General features: G+C 41.4%; 1 protein-coding gene across 3 annotated transcripts in view; it reads left to right on the plus strand.

The window, feature by feature from the left end:
• Positions 1–20,639, plus strand: part of LOC150082242 (protein Obscurin-like) — an 865,351-nt gene that overhangs the window by 699,399 nt on the left and 145,313 nt on the right. For all 3 annotated transcript variants that reach the window (XM_090379203.1, XM_090379204.1, XM_090379205.1), the window contains one exon: positions 172–198. In XM_090379203.1, coding sequence (XP_090235329.1) covers positions 172–198 — 27 coding nt within the window. The remainder of the gene's footprint in view (positions 1–171; positions 199–20,639) is intronic.

Raw genomic sequence — 20,639 nt, forward strand, 5'->3', positions numbered from 1 at the left:
CAAATTAATAATAATGAAATTTTCTCTTTCTCTCTCTCTTTCTGCGTGTGCATCTGTACAAACCTTGAAAGAATTTATTTTGATTCTAGAAAGTTTAAAAGCAATAGTTTAAAATTTCTTATCGTTAAAATCCACTTACAATAGTAATTATGAATAACTTTTTTTTTTCAGGAGTGTTGGCGTCATCACTTACCTTTTGTAAGTATTTAGAAATTTAATATTAGATTTATCATAAATTAAATGGTAACTGCAGTGTAATGAACTATTAAAATAAAAAATACAGTAAAGTAATCCACTTGCCATCTAAACTTTATTTAAATGTTTGTTGCTATCAGCCATTTCATTCCACCTTTTCAAAAGTCAAAAAATAATCATAAAGTTTGTACACTTAAATATTATTCATATGTGATCCTTAAAATATATTTTTACATTTATTTTTTTTAATTTATCAACCTTTAAATCATTATTTACTGACTAAACAATCATATTAGGCCACTTTAGCTGGTAGTAGTAGTAGTAGTGGCAAGGAAGCAAGCTGTTGTTGTTGTTTGTTATTTGGTTTTTAGGAGCATTAGCAACTAAGGCCATATTGCTCCGGAAATATGCGCTGGTCATTCCCTTGACCTTTCCGCATCCTCCTTATTTGGTGGTGACGGGTTCGAACCCCGGTCTAATCAAGAAGCGTGTGCTCCTTCCCACCTGGCTACGGAGGCGCCAAAATGAAAGCAGATGACATTTGGGGCTAGTTATTCACATTAGGTGCATGTATACTTGCATGAACACCAATGCTACTAGTATAGTTAATAAATTTGATGAGGTTGAAGTGCTAGTCAAGACATCAAAGGCAGATATTGTTGGGATATCAGAGATGTGAGAGGAGTTATGCTGTCACACAGATATAAGTAGTGCAGAATTGGAATTTGGGGAGTACAATGTGTACAGGCAGCATAGACAGGACAGGAAGGAAAGAGGGGTTATGCTGTTAGTTAAGAAACACATAAAATATAAGGAAGTGCATCCAATTGATGTTGGTGAACAATGCAGTGTTGAGTCTGTTTGGTGTGAAATTGGGAAGTGAAATTGAAAATAAGCACTGGGAAAGAAAAAATGAGATTAGGTGTGTGTTACAGGCCCAATGAATCTGATGAGTATAATGAGCAGTTGTGCAGAGAAATAGAGTAGGCCAGTAAATCCGAATGTCTTATAATGGGGGTGTTTAACTTTCCAGATATTGACTGGAACTTATGGATTGGTCACTCGCACACTAGCAAACCTTTTGTGGATTTATTGGATAACTGTTTTCTACAGCAACATGTTCGAGAGGCAACCAGAGGGAGTAATACTCTTGATCTGATTATCAGCAGTGATTATTCATTCATTAAGAAGTTGCAGATAAAGGAACCACTGGGTGATAGTTATCACAATGTACTGATGTGGGAATGACTTAAAAAGATGTAACTATCATCAAGGCTAAAGGGAAGGGCTTTTGCTTTTGTAAAGGTGACTACAGAGGTCTCAGACAGTTTTTAAATTTTGTATAGTGGGATCAACTGATAATGTTACCAACATTGAATTCTAAATGGGAAGCCTTCAGGGACTTAATTTTGGAGGCTACTAGGCTTTTCATTCCAACTAAGAAATACTGTTCGAGGTTTACGCATAAATGGATGTCAGATAAATTAATGAGGCTTGTGGCAGAGAATAAAAATGTGTGGGATGCATATAAAGTATCAGGTGACACAGAAGCCTGTGGCAGGTATAAACTAGTCTGTAATAAAGTCACAAAGGAGGTTAGGCAGGCAAAGGCAGATTACAAGAAATCTTGGGCAAAGAATGCAAAGAAAAACGGCAGAGAGTTCTTTGCTTATGTGACCTCTAGAAGGAAAGGGATGAATCAGATTGGTCCACTTCACATAGATGGGTTGACTATTGATGATCATGCGCAGGTAGCTGATAAACTGAATGAATATTTTGCATCTACATTCACACATGTGGAGTTATTCAATGAGGGGAGTGCCAGAAGTTTATCAAATGCTAACATGGAGCTAAGTGATTTTGTGATAACTGAGAGCAAAGTGGAGGAGAAATTGTTGAAGTTAAACTAAAAAGACATCTGGGGTGGATGGGATCTATCCAGTTATATTAAAGGAGGCAGCAAAGGAAGTAAGCAAACCCTTAGCCATAATTATGAGACCTTCCTTGGACTATGGAGGTCCCCATGGACTCGAGGTGTGCAAATGGGGGCACCAATTCACAAAGGGGGCTCAAAAGATGACACAAGTAACTCCAGACCTGTTAGTTTAACTTGTGTTCCAGGGAAAATAATGGAATCACTGGTTAAAGAAGCATTGCAGGATCATCTAGACAAGACTGCAGTAATAGTTAAGACACAGCATGGGTCTGTTAAAGGGAGGTCTTGTCTGACCAATTTGATTGGATACTGTGATGTGGTCACAAAGGAACTAAATGCCAAAAAGAATTTTGATAACATATTCTTGGATTTCAGGAAAGCTTTTGATACTGTTGCACATGGAAGACTGCTGTACAAATTGGAGAGGTATGGCATTAAGGGTAAGTTGCTACAATGGATAAAGAGATGGTTGAGTGGGAGACAACAGAGAGTGGTAATCAATGGACACTGCTCTTCTTGGACAAATGTTATTAGTGGAGTTCCCCAGGGTTCTGTGTTGTGCCCATTGTTGTTTTGTATATTTATCAATGATATTGATGAAGGTATATCATTGACAAATGTTAAACTGCTGACAAATGTTATATGGGTAGCAATATCCAAAAAGAAACATACCAACTTTGTGGAACTTTACTCAGCGAAGTAGAAAATAAAAAAGACCTGGGGGTAACTGTGCAGTCAAATATGAAGTTCGCTGAGCAGTGCAGATGGGCTGCCAGGGCAGGTCATGGAGTCTTGTCAATGATATATAGCAATTTTGCTAGCATGGACAGGGAGGTGATTATCCCATTATACAAGGCATTGGTCAGGCCACACCTAGAGTACTGTGTACAGGTCTGCAGGCCTCATTTTAGGAAAGATGTAGAGTTGCTAGAACAAGTACAAAGAAAAGCAGCAAGATTGGTGAGGGGAACAAAGGGATGCTCTTACCAAGAAAGGCTTAAGTTCGGCAAATTGCAGTGCCTAGAGAGTAGCCACCTGCGAGGATGATCTGATTGAGGTGTATAAGGCCTTGAATGGGTAGAGCAAGCTGAATGCTGATGGAATTCTTCCTCTTGCTCAGACAAAGAACCTGAGCGAGGCACCAATTCAAATTGAGGAAAGATAGTTGTAGAATAGATGTGTGGGAATTTGCCTTTAGCCAGCGAGTAGTTCATTGGTGGAACAGGCTTCCATCTTTTGTCATGGAAGCTAATAGCCTAAATAAATTTAAGGCTGAGGTGCACAGGCATTTGGAACAAATGGAGGGATGAAATGGGAGAGGTTTTGTTTTTTTTTTTTTGGCTGATGCTGCATAAGCTTGCTTTCTTGCATCATATGCCTCTACTAATGCTAATGGCTAATACTAATGCTAATTATGCTAATAGTAATAGAGGCATGTGATGCAAGAAAGCAAGCATATGAGCTTATGTAGCATCAGCCAAAAAAAAAATTCACACAACCTGTCCCTCTAAAAGTTTGTCCAGTTCCTCCTTGAATTTATTTAAGCTATTGACTTCCACAACGACAGATGGAAGTTTGTTCCAGCAATTAACCACCCGCTGGCTAAAGGCAAATTTCCACTCATCTATTCTACAACTGTCTTTCCTCAATTTTAATTTATGCCCCCTTATGTTCGTAATCTGAACAAGCTGAAGAATCCCATCAGAATTCAGCATGCACAATTCTTTACAAACCAGCTTATCTGCATTCATAAGGTGTTGCACGATGGATAATTTGTAAGCCTTAAAATATAAACATTGTCGTAACACTCACCACACAGTCACATGTGCAATACCACTTTCCCGAGATGCATGTCGCATTGACTTTTGTGTACTTTGAATGAAGTCCACAAAACCTAACCCTTTCCACAACATCATCAGGAACATGTGGCGATGGGTGACTTGGCATGCTGCACAGAACATCCAGTCTCAACAAAATTCTTGTGCCACATGTACATTGTAGGCCTACTGGGAAGTTCCTTGTGATCCTGAGTGCAAAACTTCCTTTGCATTTGTGTAGCAGACTTTGTTTCTTCGAATCAAAACATGCAGCGAGCCAGCTCTGCACCTGTGAAAGTCCCCATCTTGATCTCAACTGTCCGGGAGCATTCGCAGTGGTAGTATTGGGTACTGCAGTTGACATGCATTACACTTGAAGTGTATTGCTACATTCTGACATTTCAGAATATTATGTATATCCTCTAAATAAATTTATATACTCTTTCAAAGTTGTAAAGCTGTTTTTGAAACACCCTGTGTAAAGAAGGAATTTACCCACTGGGGTCCCATCTCATGAGACACCATGAGGCATTAGTGAATGAAAAACCGGATAGCCCATATCATTTCATCATCATCATCATCATAATCAGCCATTTTCAATCCACTGTAGGATGAAGGCCTCTCTACAACTTTTCATTTCATTCTGTTTTGTGCAATGGCCTTCCATTTACTACTCATGAACTCCATCTGTCCATCTCAGTTGTTGTCTTCCAGATTTTCTTTTATCTCCTCTTGGGTACCATTCTGTTATTTTGTTAGTCCATTTGTCATCATGCCTTCAAGCTATGTGTCCTGCCCAAGACCATTTCAGTTCTTCAGTTTTGATAAGAATGTTCTTTATTTGTGTTTGCTTGCCTAATACACATGTTTCTCTTCTTATCCAACAGTCTGATTCCTAATATAATTTGTTCCGTTCTTTGCTTTGTAGTTTCAGTTTCTGTTCCATTCTTTTGGTGAGTGCCGAAGTTTCAATTCCATAAGATGGGAAGTATAGTATACACTGGTTCATTATTTTACGTTTCAGACAAATTGGGATACTGCTCCCCAGTATGTGACTATATTTCCTGAATGTTATCCATCCAAAATTTATTCTTCTCTTGACTTCCAGCTATTTATCATTATTACAGCTGATGACTTGTCCCAGATAAGTATATGAATCCACCTTTTCAATTACTGCTCCTTCAATGATTATATCCCTTTCTGTGACATACCCCCTCGACGTGGGCACCTGTACGTGGTGAGGGGACCTCCCAGTGACGCTGCTGGACTTCCAGACTAGCATCACTGGGATCCAATGCCCACAGCCCAGGTTCCAGGCTTACATCAATGGAATCCGGCGTGTTTGCCGTGTGCTGCGACCCATGGAAATTCGGAAAGGGGGATCCTGGTGGTTGAGGGCCCAGCTTCAATACACCACTTTGGCCCCTGCTTCGACAAGACAGGTGGTCCTGGAAGGCCCGGCTAGGATCAATCGGCTAGTAGGCTCGCCTGCGAGGGTCAACCGTGTCAATGCCACGCCCCTACCCTCATGGTCCGAGGGACAGGATTCAGGCTGGCGGCGGTGCGGGTATAGTGTCTGGGTAGCCCTGGCGTCCCATTCCCGAGCGCATTTATTGCATGCCGGGTAGTGGGCGTCCCTTTGGGCTCCGTGGTGGGTGGGGAGCCCGGGCACTGAACCATTTAAAAACTCCCATGAATCCTGATAAACTAACTTCTTCAGGGGCCCCCAACCCGGTCCCTATCTGAAAACATAGACAACGATCCAGATTTAGCATTATTGCTAAAAAAAGGCAGATAACTGAAGTACCATCAGGGCCTGTTCCAAGGTTCCTAATTATACACTCCACAGGAGAAAAACCAATTGGTAAAATGTCGCCCTTCTTCATACAGAAAGGGTTAGATGGGTTAGCAGGGTCACCCAAATCAGTTAAGAGGCTCCGTTCTGGAGACCTCTTAATTGAAACCAAAACTGACAGGCAGTCTGAGCAGCTACTCCGTGCAACATCAATCGGAGGAATACCCATAACAGTGACACCACATAGAACACTCAATTCATCGAGAGGTGTCATTTCGGAATGGGACCTTCTCGACGTCACTGAGGAGGAAATCTGCTTAGAACTGAAACCACAAGGAGTTACTGCCGTCAAGAGAATTACTGCGCGAAGGGATGGAAAAAATTGTTAAAACCAGGAGCGTTATCCTGACTTTTAACACTCCTAAACCTCCTGATGAGATCAAAGCTGGATACATCAATTGTTCAGTGCGTCCATACGTTCCGAACCCTTTATGGGGTTTTAAATGCCAGAAGTATGGACATTCTCAAATGGCCTGCCATGGAGTCTTTGCATGCGCTCGATGCGGTGCAAAGGACCACGAAGCAACAGCATGTTCAGCCGCAAAACCCACCTGTATTAACTGTGAAGGCGAACACCCGGCCTACTCACGAGCATGCCAGAGGTGGAAAGAAGAAAAAGAGATTCAACGGCTGAAGGCAGAGCTTAACATATCATATCAGGAGGCAAGGAAATCGGTCAAACCCCTGAATATCAACAAACCTACCTACGCCCAGAAGGTAGCAGGGAGATGTTCTGTCGGAACTCAGACGGACATGACCATTCCTCCAAAGGAGTCTTTCACTCCCATTGCGCGGTATCTATTAAGTTCTCAAAAACCTGCACAAAAGGACCAATCAGCTGCCACTCCTATATCGGTACCTCCTAATGCTCCACAAATTACAAAGGTAGTTATGAAAGAAAAGAATAAGAAAGGGTAAGTCCCCCCTAGTACCCAAGAAAAGATGGATGTCGAGCAGAAGGAGGTACCGGAAGAATCAGTCTTGGAACTCTTTGCGGAGGAAGAAATGGACACGGGACAGCGTCCATTCTTCCCCAAAAAAGATAAATCCAAGACTGATAAAAGTAAGCCCTCAGCACCTTGGAAGCCGCCTGATGGACCCACCAAGCCAAAATAATGGCTAAATTCCTACAATGGAATTGTCGTGGATTCCGGCGAAATATTGATGACATCAAGGCCCTCCTGCAAAAGCACGAGCCAGTTTGCTTTTGCTTGCAGGAGACATATCTAAAGGCAAATGACGATCCCACCATGCACAACGTCACAGTTTTTCGAAAGGATAGAATTGCGGATGGCTCTGTACATGGGGGAGTGGCTATCCTTGTGGGTAACCAGACCCCAGTGCAGCCCTTGCTAATTACAACCAGCATAGAGGCTGTTGCAATTCGCCTTTCAGTGGGATTTTTATTAACTGTGTGCTCCGTTTATTTGCCGCCTGGAACTGACATCTCCCAGGCAGACCTTGATGATCTTCTAACGCAGCTGCCTCCCCCTTTCTTACTTCTCGGGGATTTTAACGGACATAACACCCTGTGGGATAGTGCTAACATCAACGGAAGGGGACGAGTCATTGAGCGTATGCTCAATGACAATGACCTTTCCCTTCTAAATACTGGAAAAAACACCTTCTTCCACATGCCTACCCGTACTTTTTCTGCCATTGATCTCTCTATCTGCTCCCCTTCTCTACTCCCTTCACTCACTTGGGAAGTGGAGGAGAATCCATACGGAAGCGATCACTTCCCCGTGATAACCTTGTTACACAGTGGGAGGCCATGTCTTCCTTTTAGGTTACCACGGTGGAAGATTGATCAGGCTGACTGGACTGCCTTCCAACATCAGGCAAATTTTGATCTTAGCACAGTCAGTCAAGAGCCTATCAATGATGCAGTTAAGTACATCACAGGAAATATTGTCCAAGCAGCTGCGAATGCTGTTTCAAAAACATCTGCCTGTTTCCACCATTTCCTAAACCTTGGTGGAATTCACAATGCACAGCAGCAAAAAAGGCTCAAAATAAAGCGTGGGGGATATTCCGCCGATATCCTACCACGACCAACCTTATAGCCTTTAAACGTGTACGAGCTAAAGCACGATATATCCGCCGTCAGAGTCAAAAGGAATCGTGGATCCGTTTTACATCATCTATTAACCAGTCTACCAACTCTAAGGTAGTCTGGGATAAAATCCGGAAAATGAAGGGAAAATATACATCCCACCCTTCTTCAATCCTAGATTATAATGGATGCGCTATTGCAGATCCAACTGCAATAGCTAATTCTCTTGGGGAAACATTCTCTAACATCTCTGCAACATCTTCGTATTCCCCAGAGTTCCTGGTCCTTAAACATAAACTGGAAAAGCAAGCACTTAATTTTAAGACTAAGGGCCTCTATCCCTACAACGGGGCATTCACAATAGAGGAACTGAAAAGAGCCCTCACTCTTTCCAAAGCAAGTGCTGTTGGACCAGATGGCATCCATTATGAAACGATTAAACATCTTTCACCAAAATCTATGGATTGTCTGCTCCTTCTGTATAACAGAATCTTTATTGAAGGGCAGTTTCCGGATTCCTGGCGAAAGGCAATCGTTCTTGCCTTTCCTAAGCCAGGTTGTCTTGGCGCATTATGGCCTTAGCTGCCAATGCGCCATTAAAAACCAAACCAAACCAAACCAAATCCTAAGCCAGGAAAGGATCCAAAAGTCACCACCAATTATCGTCCTATTGCTCTGACTAGCTGTCTGTGCAAAATCCTGGAGAGAATGGTCAATTCTCGTTTAATATGGTATTTAGAATCAAATGACCTTCTCTCCAGCATCCAGTGCGGCTTCCGAAGGAACCGGTCCACTTTGGACCACCTTATTAGATTGGAAGCATCCATCCGGGATGCTTTCCTAAAACGCGAACACTTGGTGTCGGTGTTCTTTGACATGGAGAAAGCGTATGACACAGCTTGGAGATTTGGCATATTAAAAGATTTGCACAGCCTAGGCCTTAGAGGGCATCTTCCTGTGTTTATTCAAAACTTTTTAGCCAATCGATCTTTCCAAGTTCATGTGGGATCCTCACTCTCTCGTTCCTTTAGCCAAGAGGAGGGAGTACCACAAGGATCAGTTTTAAGTGTCACGCTTTTCGCCATAAAAATAAATTCCATCACAGAACAACTTCCTCCAACTGTAAACAGTGCCCTCTATGTTGATGACTTTAGCATTTTTTGCCAGTCGTGCAACATGAGGGTTATTGAAAGACAACTGCAGAAAGCCATTGATAATCTGAATGTCTGGGCACTTGCTAATGGCTTCAGGTTCTCGCTGGAGAAGACCGTTTGCGTACACTTTTGTCGCAAGCGTAATCTTCATCCTGAACCTGAATTAAGGCTCGGACAAAATGCTATTCCAGTAGTGTCAAGCACAAAATTCTTGGGCCTTGTGTTCGACAAAAAGTTGACCTTTCTTGAACATATTCGTCAACTTCGTACAAAGTGCACGAAGGGACTAAATATTCTTCGCTCTCTCTCCTCTACTCGTTGGGGAGCAGATAGGTGTACCCTACTACGTATTTATCGTGCACTTATACGATCCAAATTGGACTACGGGGCCCAGGTATACTCCTCAGCTAGAGACAGTGTCCTTCGATGGTTGGATCCCGTCCACCATCAGGCTATCCGTATCGCTACTGGAGCATTCCGAACATCTCCGGTCCAGAGCATATACGTCGAAGCAAACAAACCACCGTTATCCCTTTGACGTAAGCAGTTGTCTTTAAGCTATGCTTTAAAGCTGAAATCCCTGCCAGACCATCCTACGTGGACATCTGTCTTTATGCCACGTTGGGAAAACTTGTACAATACCCGTCAGACTGCCAATCGACCTTTTGGCATTCGTGTTTAACTAAGAGAGTTTAACGTCATGGTAGACAAGGTTGCACAAACACCAAAAGAGACTCTTCCACCCTGGCATGCTCATACTCCATCGTGCGACTTCTCCTTTCAGAAATGGGTAAAATCTGAAACCTCGTCATCTGTCTACCATCAGCTCTTTTCCGCACACTGAGCTGAGTATTCCGACTTTCTGCCCGTCTACACAGATGGCTCGAAGTCTGAATCGTGCGTAGGATCTGCTGTTGTCTTTCGGGACACTATAATATCTCAGCAGATTCTTCCTGAATCCAGCATATACACTGCAGAGCTGCATGCTATAGAGTTAGCCTTGGATCACATTCGAACTTCTCAATGCCAAAGGTCAATAATATATTCTGATTCTTTAAGTGTATTACAGGCTTTATTATCTTTGAGACACAACTGTCATCCAGTTCTCTCTCGGGTTCAGCAGAAGATATATTCTGTTCATAAATACAAATTTGATATCCGCTTCTGCTGGATTCCTAGCCACATTGGGATAAAGGGAAATGATTTGGCTGACACTGCAGCCAAATCAGCAGCTCCCACTAACGATTGTTGCCTGTCAGTCCCCTATACAGACTACAGGCAAATAATACACCAAAAGATATATTCCCAATGGCAAGAATTATGGCACAGAGAGAGAACAAATAAATTATACCAAATAAAGCCTCTAATACAAACATGGCAGTCCAGTCTGCGCAGGAATCGGAGCAAGGAAGTTGTTCTTGCCCGACTCCGCATAGGACATAGTCATCTGACACATTCATTTCTGCTGAGGGCGGATGATCCTCCTATGTGCGAGCAATGCGACACCATTTTATCCGTTAAACATATTTTATGTAACTGTTCCAGTTTTAGTAATGCTCGTCTTATCGCTTTTAACCATCTGACTGAGCCTTATACACTCAGTCAGATTTTATCCGACAATGACAATGTGTCTGCTGTTTTTAGCTTTTTAAAATCAATAAACGTTTTTGCTCGTGTATAAAATTTATATTTTACTGTGATTTTTATTGATTTATATTTTATACCTTCTATACATTTTGACATAGTGACCTAACTAATTAGGTCACTGAATGTTTAAAATTTTTTATATATGACCTGATCTTGGCGCATTATAGCCTTGGAAGCTAATGCGCCAATAAAAAATCAAAACAAACAAACAAACAAACAAACCTTATACAATGGAATAATCACCTCCTTATCCCTGCTAGAAAAATTCCTGTATATCATTGACAATACTCCATGAGCTACTCTTGCAGCCCGTCTGCACTGCTCAGAGAACTTCATATCTGCCTGCACAACCACCCCCAAGTCCCTTTCATTCTCTACCACTGTCAGTGTAGTACCACAGAGTTGATACGTTGCTCTGGGGTTGCTGTTTCCCATGTGTAGTACTGTACGTTTGTCAATGTTAAACTTCATTTGCCACCTCTCAGCCCATCTGATCAACCTTTTCAGATCCTGTTGCAGCAGCATAGTGTCAGTAGTGTCCTTGACAACCCTGCCAACCTTTGTATCATCTGCAAACTTGGACATTAAACTTGATATACCATCATCAATATCATTTATAAATACAGAAAACAATAATGGACCCAACACTGAGCCCTGAGGGACTCCACTAATAACATTAGTCCACGATGAGCAGTGTCCATTGATTACCACTCTCTGTCTTCTCCCCCTCAACCATCCCCTTATCCATAGCAGCAATTTGCCTCCAATGTCACACTGCTCCAATTTGTGTAGCAGTCTTCCATGTGCAACAGTATCAAAAGCCTTTCTAAGATCCAAGTATATAATATCAAAGTTATTTCCTGCATTTAGTTCTTTTGTGACTGCATCATAGTATCCAATCAAGTTGGTCAGGCAAGACTTCCCCTTAACAAAACCATGCTGTGTCTGAGCTATAACTGAAGTCTTGTCTAAATGATCCTGCAGTGCTTCTTTAACCAGTGCCTCCATTAATTTTCCTGGAACAGAAGTTAAGCTCACAGGTCTATAATTACTTGTGTCAGCCTTTGATCCTCCTTTGTGAATTGGGGTCACATTTGCACATTTCCAGTCTATGGGTACCTCCCCTGAGTCCAAGGAAGCTCTCATAATTATGGCTAAGGGTTTGCTTACTTCCTTTGCTGCCTCCTTTAATATAACTGGATAGATCCCATCCACCCCGGGTGCCTTTCTTGTGTTTATCTTCAACTGTTTCTCCTCCACTTTACTCCCAGTTATTTCAAGATTCTGTAGCTTACTGCTAGAGTTGAATACACCTCTGGCATTCCCCTTGCTGAATAACTCCTCATGTGTGAATGTTGATGCAAAATATTCATTTAGTTTGTTAGCTACCTGTGCAGGATCATCAACAGTTGACCCATCAATATCAAGTGGACCAATCTGATTCATCCCCTTCCTTCTAGAGTTAACATAAGTAAAGAACTCTTTGCTGTTTTTCTTTGCATCCCTTGCCAAGGATTTCTCGTAATCTGGCTTCGCCTGCCTAACCTCCTTTGTAACTTGGTTGCATATCAACTTGTATCTATCATAGGCTTCTGTGTCATGTGTTAATTTGTAAGGTATCCCATGCATTTTTCTTCTCTGCCATATGCCTCATTAGTTCATCTGACATCCATTTTGGCCTAAACCTTGAAAGTATTTCTTAGTTGGTATGTAAAGCCTAGTAGCTTCCAAGATCAGTTCTTTGAATGCTTCCCATTTTGAATTTGCTGTTGGTAACATCATCAGTTGGTCCCACTGTATAGAATTTAAATACTGTCTCAGTCCATCGTAGTCACCTTTACGGAAGCAATAACCCTTCCCTTTACCCCTAATGGTAGTTACCTCTTTGAGTAAATCCCACTTCAGCACACTGTGATCACTGCCACCTAGTGGTTCATTTATCTGCAGATTCTTAATGCATGAAGAATCACTGCTGATAATCAAATCAAGAGTATTACTCCCTCTAGTTGCCTCCCGAACATGCTGATGTAGAAAACAATCATCCAATAAATCCACAAAAGCCCTGCTAGTGTGTGAGTAACCAGCCCAACCAAATTCCAGTCAATATCTGGGAAATTAAAATCTCCCATTATAAGACTCTCTGATTTACTGGCCCACTCTATTTCCCTGTACAGTTCCTTATTATACTCATCAGAGTCATTAGGCCTATAGCACACTCCTACTCTCAATTTTGATCTCCCAATGCTTATGTCACACCAAACTGACTCAACACTGCACTGTCCGGCGATGTCGACTGGCTTCACTTCCTTGGTTTTTATATGTTTCTTAACTAATAGCATAACCCCTCCCCCCTTCCTATCCTGTCTATCCTTTCTGTAGACGTTGTACTCCCCAAATTGCAGTTCTGCATCCCTTATATCTGTGTGACACCACGTCTCTGATATCCCAACAATATCTGCCTTTGATGTTTTGAGCAATACCTCAAATTCATCAAATTTATTTACTAAACTCCTAGCATTGGTGTACACGCAAGTATACCTGCACCTGTTTCTATTCTTAGCTACCCTAACACAACCCATGTGTTTACTTGTACCGCAATGGCTCCCAGCAGTCTCTGAAATACCATGCATCTTGTTTTTCAGGCTTCTGCTCATTCTAATAGAAGCAGTGCAAGAATCTCTTTCACCTCTGCCAGTGGCTACTGTCAATCTATTGGTCTTTGTCTCCCCCCAAGCTAGCAGTTTTCCGACCCACCTAACACTGCCTCGATAGCATCAGCAAGGGCAGCAGTAAACAACTTCGGAGATATTGTGTCTCCTTTCCTAATTTTAAATTTGCTACTGTCTTTGTCTAGTCTAATAAAGGAGATAGCATTCTCAATAAATTTTCTTCCAAATCATAATGTTTGGGGTGTCTGTGCCTTGTCTTTCCAGTGCCCGAAACATTGTCTTATGATGTATGGAGTCAAATGCCTTTTCATAATCCACAAATGCCAGGCATAATGGTATTTTATATTCATTTGCTTTCTTCATTAGCTGCAATATTACACGAAGGTGAACCATTGTTGAGAATCCTGTCCTAGAGTCAGCTTGCTCTTTTGATTGATTCTCGTCAAGTATTGTTTCTAATCAGTTAGTAATGACCCTTGTGAACAACTTGTAGCCAAATGGTCTATAATTTCCAATTCTGATTTATCTCCTTTCGGCACCTCCATAGCCAGGTGGGCAGGAGCAGCAGTGTGTGGCACACGTTTCTTGATTAGATTGGGGATTACAAGGACAAGGGGATGCAAGGACTAATAGATTAACAGTAGCCACTGGCAGAGGTGAAAGTGATTCTTGCACTGCTTCTATTGGAATGAGCAGCAGCCTGGAAAACAAGATGCAGGGTATTTTCAGAGACTGCCGGGAGTCATTGCAGTACAAGTAAACACATGGGTTGTGTTAGGGTAGCTAAGAATAGAAACAGGTGCATGTATACTTGCATGTACACAAATGCTAGGAGTTTGGCAAATAAATATGATGAATTTGAGGTATTGCTCAGAACATCAAAGGCAGATATTGTTGGGATATCAGAGACGTGATGTCACACAGATATAAGGAATGCAGAAGTGGAATTTGGGGAGTACAATGTGTACAGGAAGGATAGACAAGATAGGAAGGAAGGAGGAGTTATACTATTAGTTAAGAAACAAATAAAATCCAAGGAAGTGAAGCCAGTCGACATCGCTGGACAGAGCAGTGTCGAGTCAGTTTGGTGTGACATAAGCACTGGGAAATCAAAATTGAGAGTAGGAGTGTGTTTTAATCCTAATGACTCTGATGAGTATAATAAGGAACTGTACAGGAAAATAGAGTGGGCCAGTAAATCAGAGAGTCTTATAATGGGGGATTTTAATTTCCCAGATATTGACTGGAATTTGTGGCTTGGTCACTCACACATTAGCAAGGCTTTTGTGGATTTATTAGATGATTGTTTTCTACATCAGCATGTTTGGGAGGCAACTAGAGGGAATAATACTCTTGATCTGATTATCAGTAGTGATCCTTCATGCATTAAGAATCTGCAGATAAAGGAACCACTAGGTGGCAATGATCGCAGTGTGCTGAAGTGGGATTTACTCAAAGAGGTGACTACCATCAGGAGTAAAGGGAAGGGTTTTTGCTTTCATAAAGGTAACTATGGTGGTCTGAGACAGTATTTAAATTCTATACGGTGGTACCAGCTGATGATGTTACAAACAGCAAATTCAAAATGGGAAGCATTCAAAGAATTTATCTTGGAAGCTCCTAGGCTCTACATACCAACTAAGAAATATTGTTCAAGGTTTAGGCCTAAATGGATGTCAGATGGACTAATGAGACATGTGGCAGAGAAGAAAAATGCATGGGATACATATAAATTCATGGGTGACATGGAAGCCTATGATAGATATAAGGTGGTCTGTAACCAAGTCACAAAGGAGATTAGGCAGGCAAAGGCAGATTATAAGAAATCCTTGGCAAAGGATGCAAAGAAAAACAGCAAAGAGTTCTTTACTTATGTAAATTCTAGAAGGAAGGGGATGAATCAGATTGATCCACTTGATATCGATGGTTCAACTGTTGATGATCCTGCTCAGGTAGCTAACAAACTAAATGAATATTTTTCACTGACATTCACACATGAGGAGTTATTCAAGGAGGGGAATGCCAGAGGTGAGTTAAACTCTGGCAGTGAGCTGGATGATTTTGTAATAACTGAGAGTAAAGTGGAGGAGAAATTGTTGAAGATAAACATAAAAAAGACACCCAGGGTTGACGGAATCTATCCAGTTATATTAAAGGAGGCAGCAAAGGAAGTAAGCAAACCCTTAGCCATAATTATGAGAGCTTCATTGGACTCAGGGAGGTACCCATTAACTGGAGATGTGCAAATTTCACCCCAATTCACAAAGGAGGATCAAAGGCAACACAAGTAATTATAAACATGTTAGTTTAACTTCTGTTCCAGGAAAATTAATGGAGACACTGGTTAAAGAATCACTGCAGGATCATCTAGACAAGATTTCAGTTATAGCTCGGACACAGCATGGTTTTGTGAAGGGAAAGTCTTGCCTGACCAATTTGATTGGATACTATAATGTGGTCACAAAGGAACTGGATGCAGGGAATAACTTTGATATCATATATTTGAATCTTAGAAAGGCTTTTGATACTGTTGCACATGGAAGACTGCTGCACAAATTGGAGCAGTGTGGCATTGGAGGCAAATTGCTGCTATGGATAAAGGGATGGTTGAGTGGGAGAAGACAGAGAGTGGTAATCGATGGACACTGCTCATTGTGGGCTAATGTTATTAGTGGAGTCCCTCAGGGTTCAGTGTTGGGTCCATTGTTGTTTTCTGTATTTATAAATGATATTGATGATGGTACTACATATGGGAAACAGCAACACCAGAGTGACGTATCAACTCTGTGGTACTACACTGACAGTGGTAGAGAACAAAAAGGACCTGGGGGTAATTGTGCAGGCAGATATGAAGTTTTCTGAGCAGTGCAGACGGTCTGCAAGTGTAGCTCATAGTGTCTTGTCAATGATATAGAGGAATTTTTCTAGCAGGGATAAAGAGGTGATTATCCCCTTATATAATAAGGGGATAATCACCTCATTTATTAATAAAAGGAATTCTTTTTCAAATTTAACACCAAAGAGTTACTCTCATGAATTAACTCATAACTCGGGTGCGAGGTTAGCCTGTGCAGTCTTTGCTCCTTAAAGCTCTTCAAACAGAGAAGTTTTTCCTGATTTATTTTCTGCTTTATTAGTTTAAATTGTCATATTAACTTATTTTCTAGAGTAGCTTTATATTCCTAGTTACGATACTTAGTTTAAAGTTTAACTTAGACAGAGATTTCGTAGATATTACTTAGTATCGGTAACGGTATCAAATCCACGTGTCACAAATTGAACGAGAGGTCTTTTAACCAAATTTAGTCGATTTATTAACCAATTGTTATATCAAATTATCTTCTATAAGTAGATTATAGACCTAGTCAGGATCCTTAGTTTATTCTAAATTGAGATAGCGAGATTTCGAAGCTAATCAATACTTACGAGTCCGTAGAAATACCGTTCGTGAATTCCTGCCATTTTTACACGATAGCATAAGCTTAGTGTAGTATACTGCATAATATAATATTGTCAATTAATCAGTAAATCTATTAATCTTGATAAACTTTATTGTCAATTAAATTGTATTTTTAACTCTATAAATATATATAACGACTTAATCGTAACAAATAATTAATACATAACTATAGTGGTACACGTGATACGGAAGTTGTATAAAGGGAACACTAGATACCGAAAAAAAAAAAAAATAAATATATATATATATATATATATGTATAACATAACTGTTTTGGGATATAACTTAAGGATTTAATTTTTGTTTTAAATTTTATTGAATTAAATTGGAATCATGACTCTGACCAGAGCAGCAAAGCAAAAGGCTCAAGCTAATGGGAGTGCTGTGGTTCAGGGGAGAACTGAGGGGGGCAGTTGCCCTCTGAATCACAGTCTATTAAAATGCACTGTTTGCTTGATGTTTGCGGAGCAGTCGGGTACGGGACATGATACTGCCAAGGGGGATGTCTTTGTGTGTGCACGATGTAAGGAGTGCAAGGAAATCAGGCGACAACTCAGCGTTGTTATGGGCCTTTATGAGACCTTGAAGGACAGGGTGGATGCCCTCGAAGGAAATAAATTGAGGGGCCCATCAAGCTCTCAGCTGCCCACATCAACGCCAGAGCTTGCACTTGGTCATCAGGCAACACAGGGGCAGCCCCCTAGGCAGAATGCGCTGGTCCCACAGGAACTAGTAGTTGTTGGTGACTCTATTGTCAGGGAAACGGGGAACATGCTTTGTAAAAAGGATAGGTGGAATAGGACCAGGGTATGTCTGCCAGGGGCAAAGGTTGATGACGTTGTAGAGCGGATATCATCTTTTAAGGGCACAAAAGGTGATATAGTTGTACACGTTGGCACTAATGATATTAAGAGTAGGAGACCGGCGGAATTACTTAGCAAGTACAGGTCACTGTTGAAAAAAAGCCGTGAATTAGGGTTGAACTTGAAAGTGTCTGCAATTCTGCCCAGACACGATAGGAGGGAGTATATGATGAGAGCCTTGTCGATCAATTCGGCCCTGGAGGGATTGTGCAAGGCTCAAGGGGTAGAATTTTTTTCAGCCTGGACTGTACTTGTTAACAGGAGAGATTGCTTCTACAGGGATGGGATGCATTTAAATAGAAAGGGTGCAAGAATTTTTGCTGATGCTGTCGAGGCAGTGTTAGGTGGGTCGGAAAACTGCTAGTTGGGGGGGATACAAGGACTAATAGATTAACAGTAGCCACTGGCAGAGGTGGAAGTGATTCTTGCACTGCTTCTATTCAAATGAGCAGAAGTCTGAAAAACAAGATGCAGGATATTTCAGAGACTGCTGGTAGTCATTGCGTTACAAGTAAACACGTGGGTTGTGTTAGGGTAGCTAAGAATAGAAACAGGTGCATGTATACCTGCGTGTACACCAATGCTAGGAGTTTGGTAAATAAATTTGATGAATTTGAGGTATTGCTCAGAACATCAAAGGCAGATATTGTTGGGATATCAGAGACGTGGTGTCACACAGATATAAGTAATGCGGAACTGGAATTTGGGCAATACAATGTATATAGAAAGGATAGACAGGACAGGAGGGGAGGAGGGGTTATGCTATTAATTAAGAAACACATAAAGTCAAAGGAAGTGAAGCCAGTTGACATCGATGGACAGGGCAGTGTCGAGTCAGTTTGGTGTGACATAAGCATAGGGAAATCAAAATTGAGATTAGGAGTGTGCTATAGGCCTAATGACTCTGATGAGTATAATAATATATTGTACAGGGAAATAGAGTGGGCCAGTAAATCAGAGAGTCTTATAATGGGGGATTTTAATTTCCCAGATATTGACTGGAATTTGTGGGTTGGTCACTCGCACACTAGCAAGGCTTTTGTGGATTTATTGGATGATTGTTTTCTACATCAGCATGTTCGTGAGGCAACAAGAGGGAGCAATACTCTTGATCTGATTATCAGTAGTGATTCTTCATGCATTAAGAACCTGCAGATAAATGAACCACTAGGTGGCAGTGATCACAGTGTGTTGAAGTGGGATTTACTCAAGGAGGTAACTACCATCAGAGGTAAAGGGAAGGGTTTTTGTTTTCGTAAAGGCGACTATGATGGTCTGAGACAGTATTTAAATTCTATACAGTGGGACCAACTGATGATGTTACCAACAGCAAACTCAAAATGGGAAGCATTCAAGGAACTAATCTTGGTGGCTACCAGGCTTTACATACCAACTAAGAAATATTGTTCAAGGTTTAGGCCTAAATGGTTGTCAGATGGACTAATGAGACATGTGGCAGAGAAGAAAAATGCATGGGATACATACAAATTAATGGGTGACATGGAAGCCTATGATAGATATAAGTTGGTCTGTAACCAAGTCACAAAGGAGATTAGGCAGGCAAAGGCAGACTACGAAAAATCCTTGGCAAAGGATGCAAAGAAAAACAGAAAGGAGTTCTTTACATACTTGAACTCGAGAAGGAAAGGGATGAATCAGATTGGTCCACTGGATATTGATGGTTCAACAGTTGAGGATCCTGCTCAGGTGGCTAACAATCTAAACGAGTATTTTGCATCTACATTCACGCATGAGGAGTTATTCAGGAAGGAGAATGATGTAGGTAAAGTAAACATTGGCAGTGAGCTGGATGATTTTGTAATAACTGAGAGGAAAGTGGAGGAGAGATTGTTGAGGATAAACATAAAAAAGGCACCTGGGGTGGATGGGATCTATCCAGTTATATTAAAGGAGGCAGCAAAGGAAGTATGCAAACCCCTAGCCATAATTATGAGAGCTTCTTTGGACTCAGGGGAGGTACCCATAGACTGGAGATGTGCAAATGTAACCCCAATTCACAAAGGAGGATCAAAGGCTGACACAAGTAATTATAGACCTGTTAGTTTAACTTCTGTTCCAGGTAAATTAATGGAGGCACTGGTTAAAGAAGCACTGCAGGATCATCTAGACAAGAATTCAGTTATAGCTCAGACGCAGCATGGTTTTGTTAAGGGCAGGTCTTGCCTGACCAATTTGATTGGATACTATGATGTAGTCACAAAAGAACTGGATGCAGGGAATAACTTTGATATTATATATTTGGATCTTAAAAAGGCTTTTGATACTGTTGCACATGGAAGACTGCTGCACAAATTGGAGCAGTGTGGCATTGGAGGCAAATTGCTGCTATGGATAAGGGGATGGTTGAGTGGCAGAAGACAGAGAGTGGTAATCAATGGACACTGCTCAACGTGGACTAATGTTATTAGTGGAGTTCCTCAAGGTTCAGTGTTGGGTCCATTGTTGTTTTCGGTGTTTATGAATGATATTGATGATGGGATATCAAGTTTAATGTCTAAGTTTGCAGATGATACAAAGGTTGGCAGGGTCGTTAAGGACACTACTGACGCTATGCTGCTGCAACAGGATCTGGAAAGGTTGAACAGATGGGCTGAGAGGTGGCAAATGAAGTTTAACATTGACAAATGTAAAGTACTACATATGGGTAACAGTAACCCCAGAGCAATGTATCAACTCTGCGGTACTACACTGACAGTGGTGGAGAATGAAAAGGACCTGGGGGTAATTGTGCAGGCAGATATGAAGTTCTCTGAGCAGTGCAGACGAGCTGCAAGAGTAGCTCATGGTGTCTTGTCAATGATATACAGAAATTTTTCTAGCAGGGATAAGGAGGTGATTATTCCCTTGTATAAGGCAATGGTTAGGCCACATCTTGAGTACTGTATACAGGTCTGGAGGCCTCATTTCAAGAAGGATGTAGAGCTGCTGGAACGGGTACAGAGAAGGGCAACAAGATTAGTAAATGG

Source organism: Mastigoproctus giganteus, chromosome 8, assembly GCF_048544385.1.
Source record: "Mastigoproctus giganteus isolate SK-2022 chromosome 8, ASM4854438v1, whole genome shotgun sequence".
Lineage (NCBI taxonomy): Eukaryota > Metazoa > Arthropoda > Arachnida > Uropygi > Thelyphonidae > Mastigoproctus > Mastigoproctus giganteus.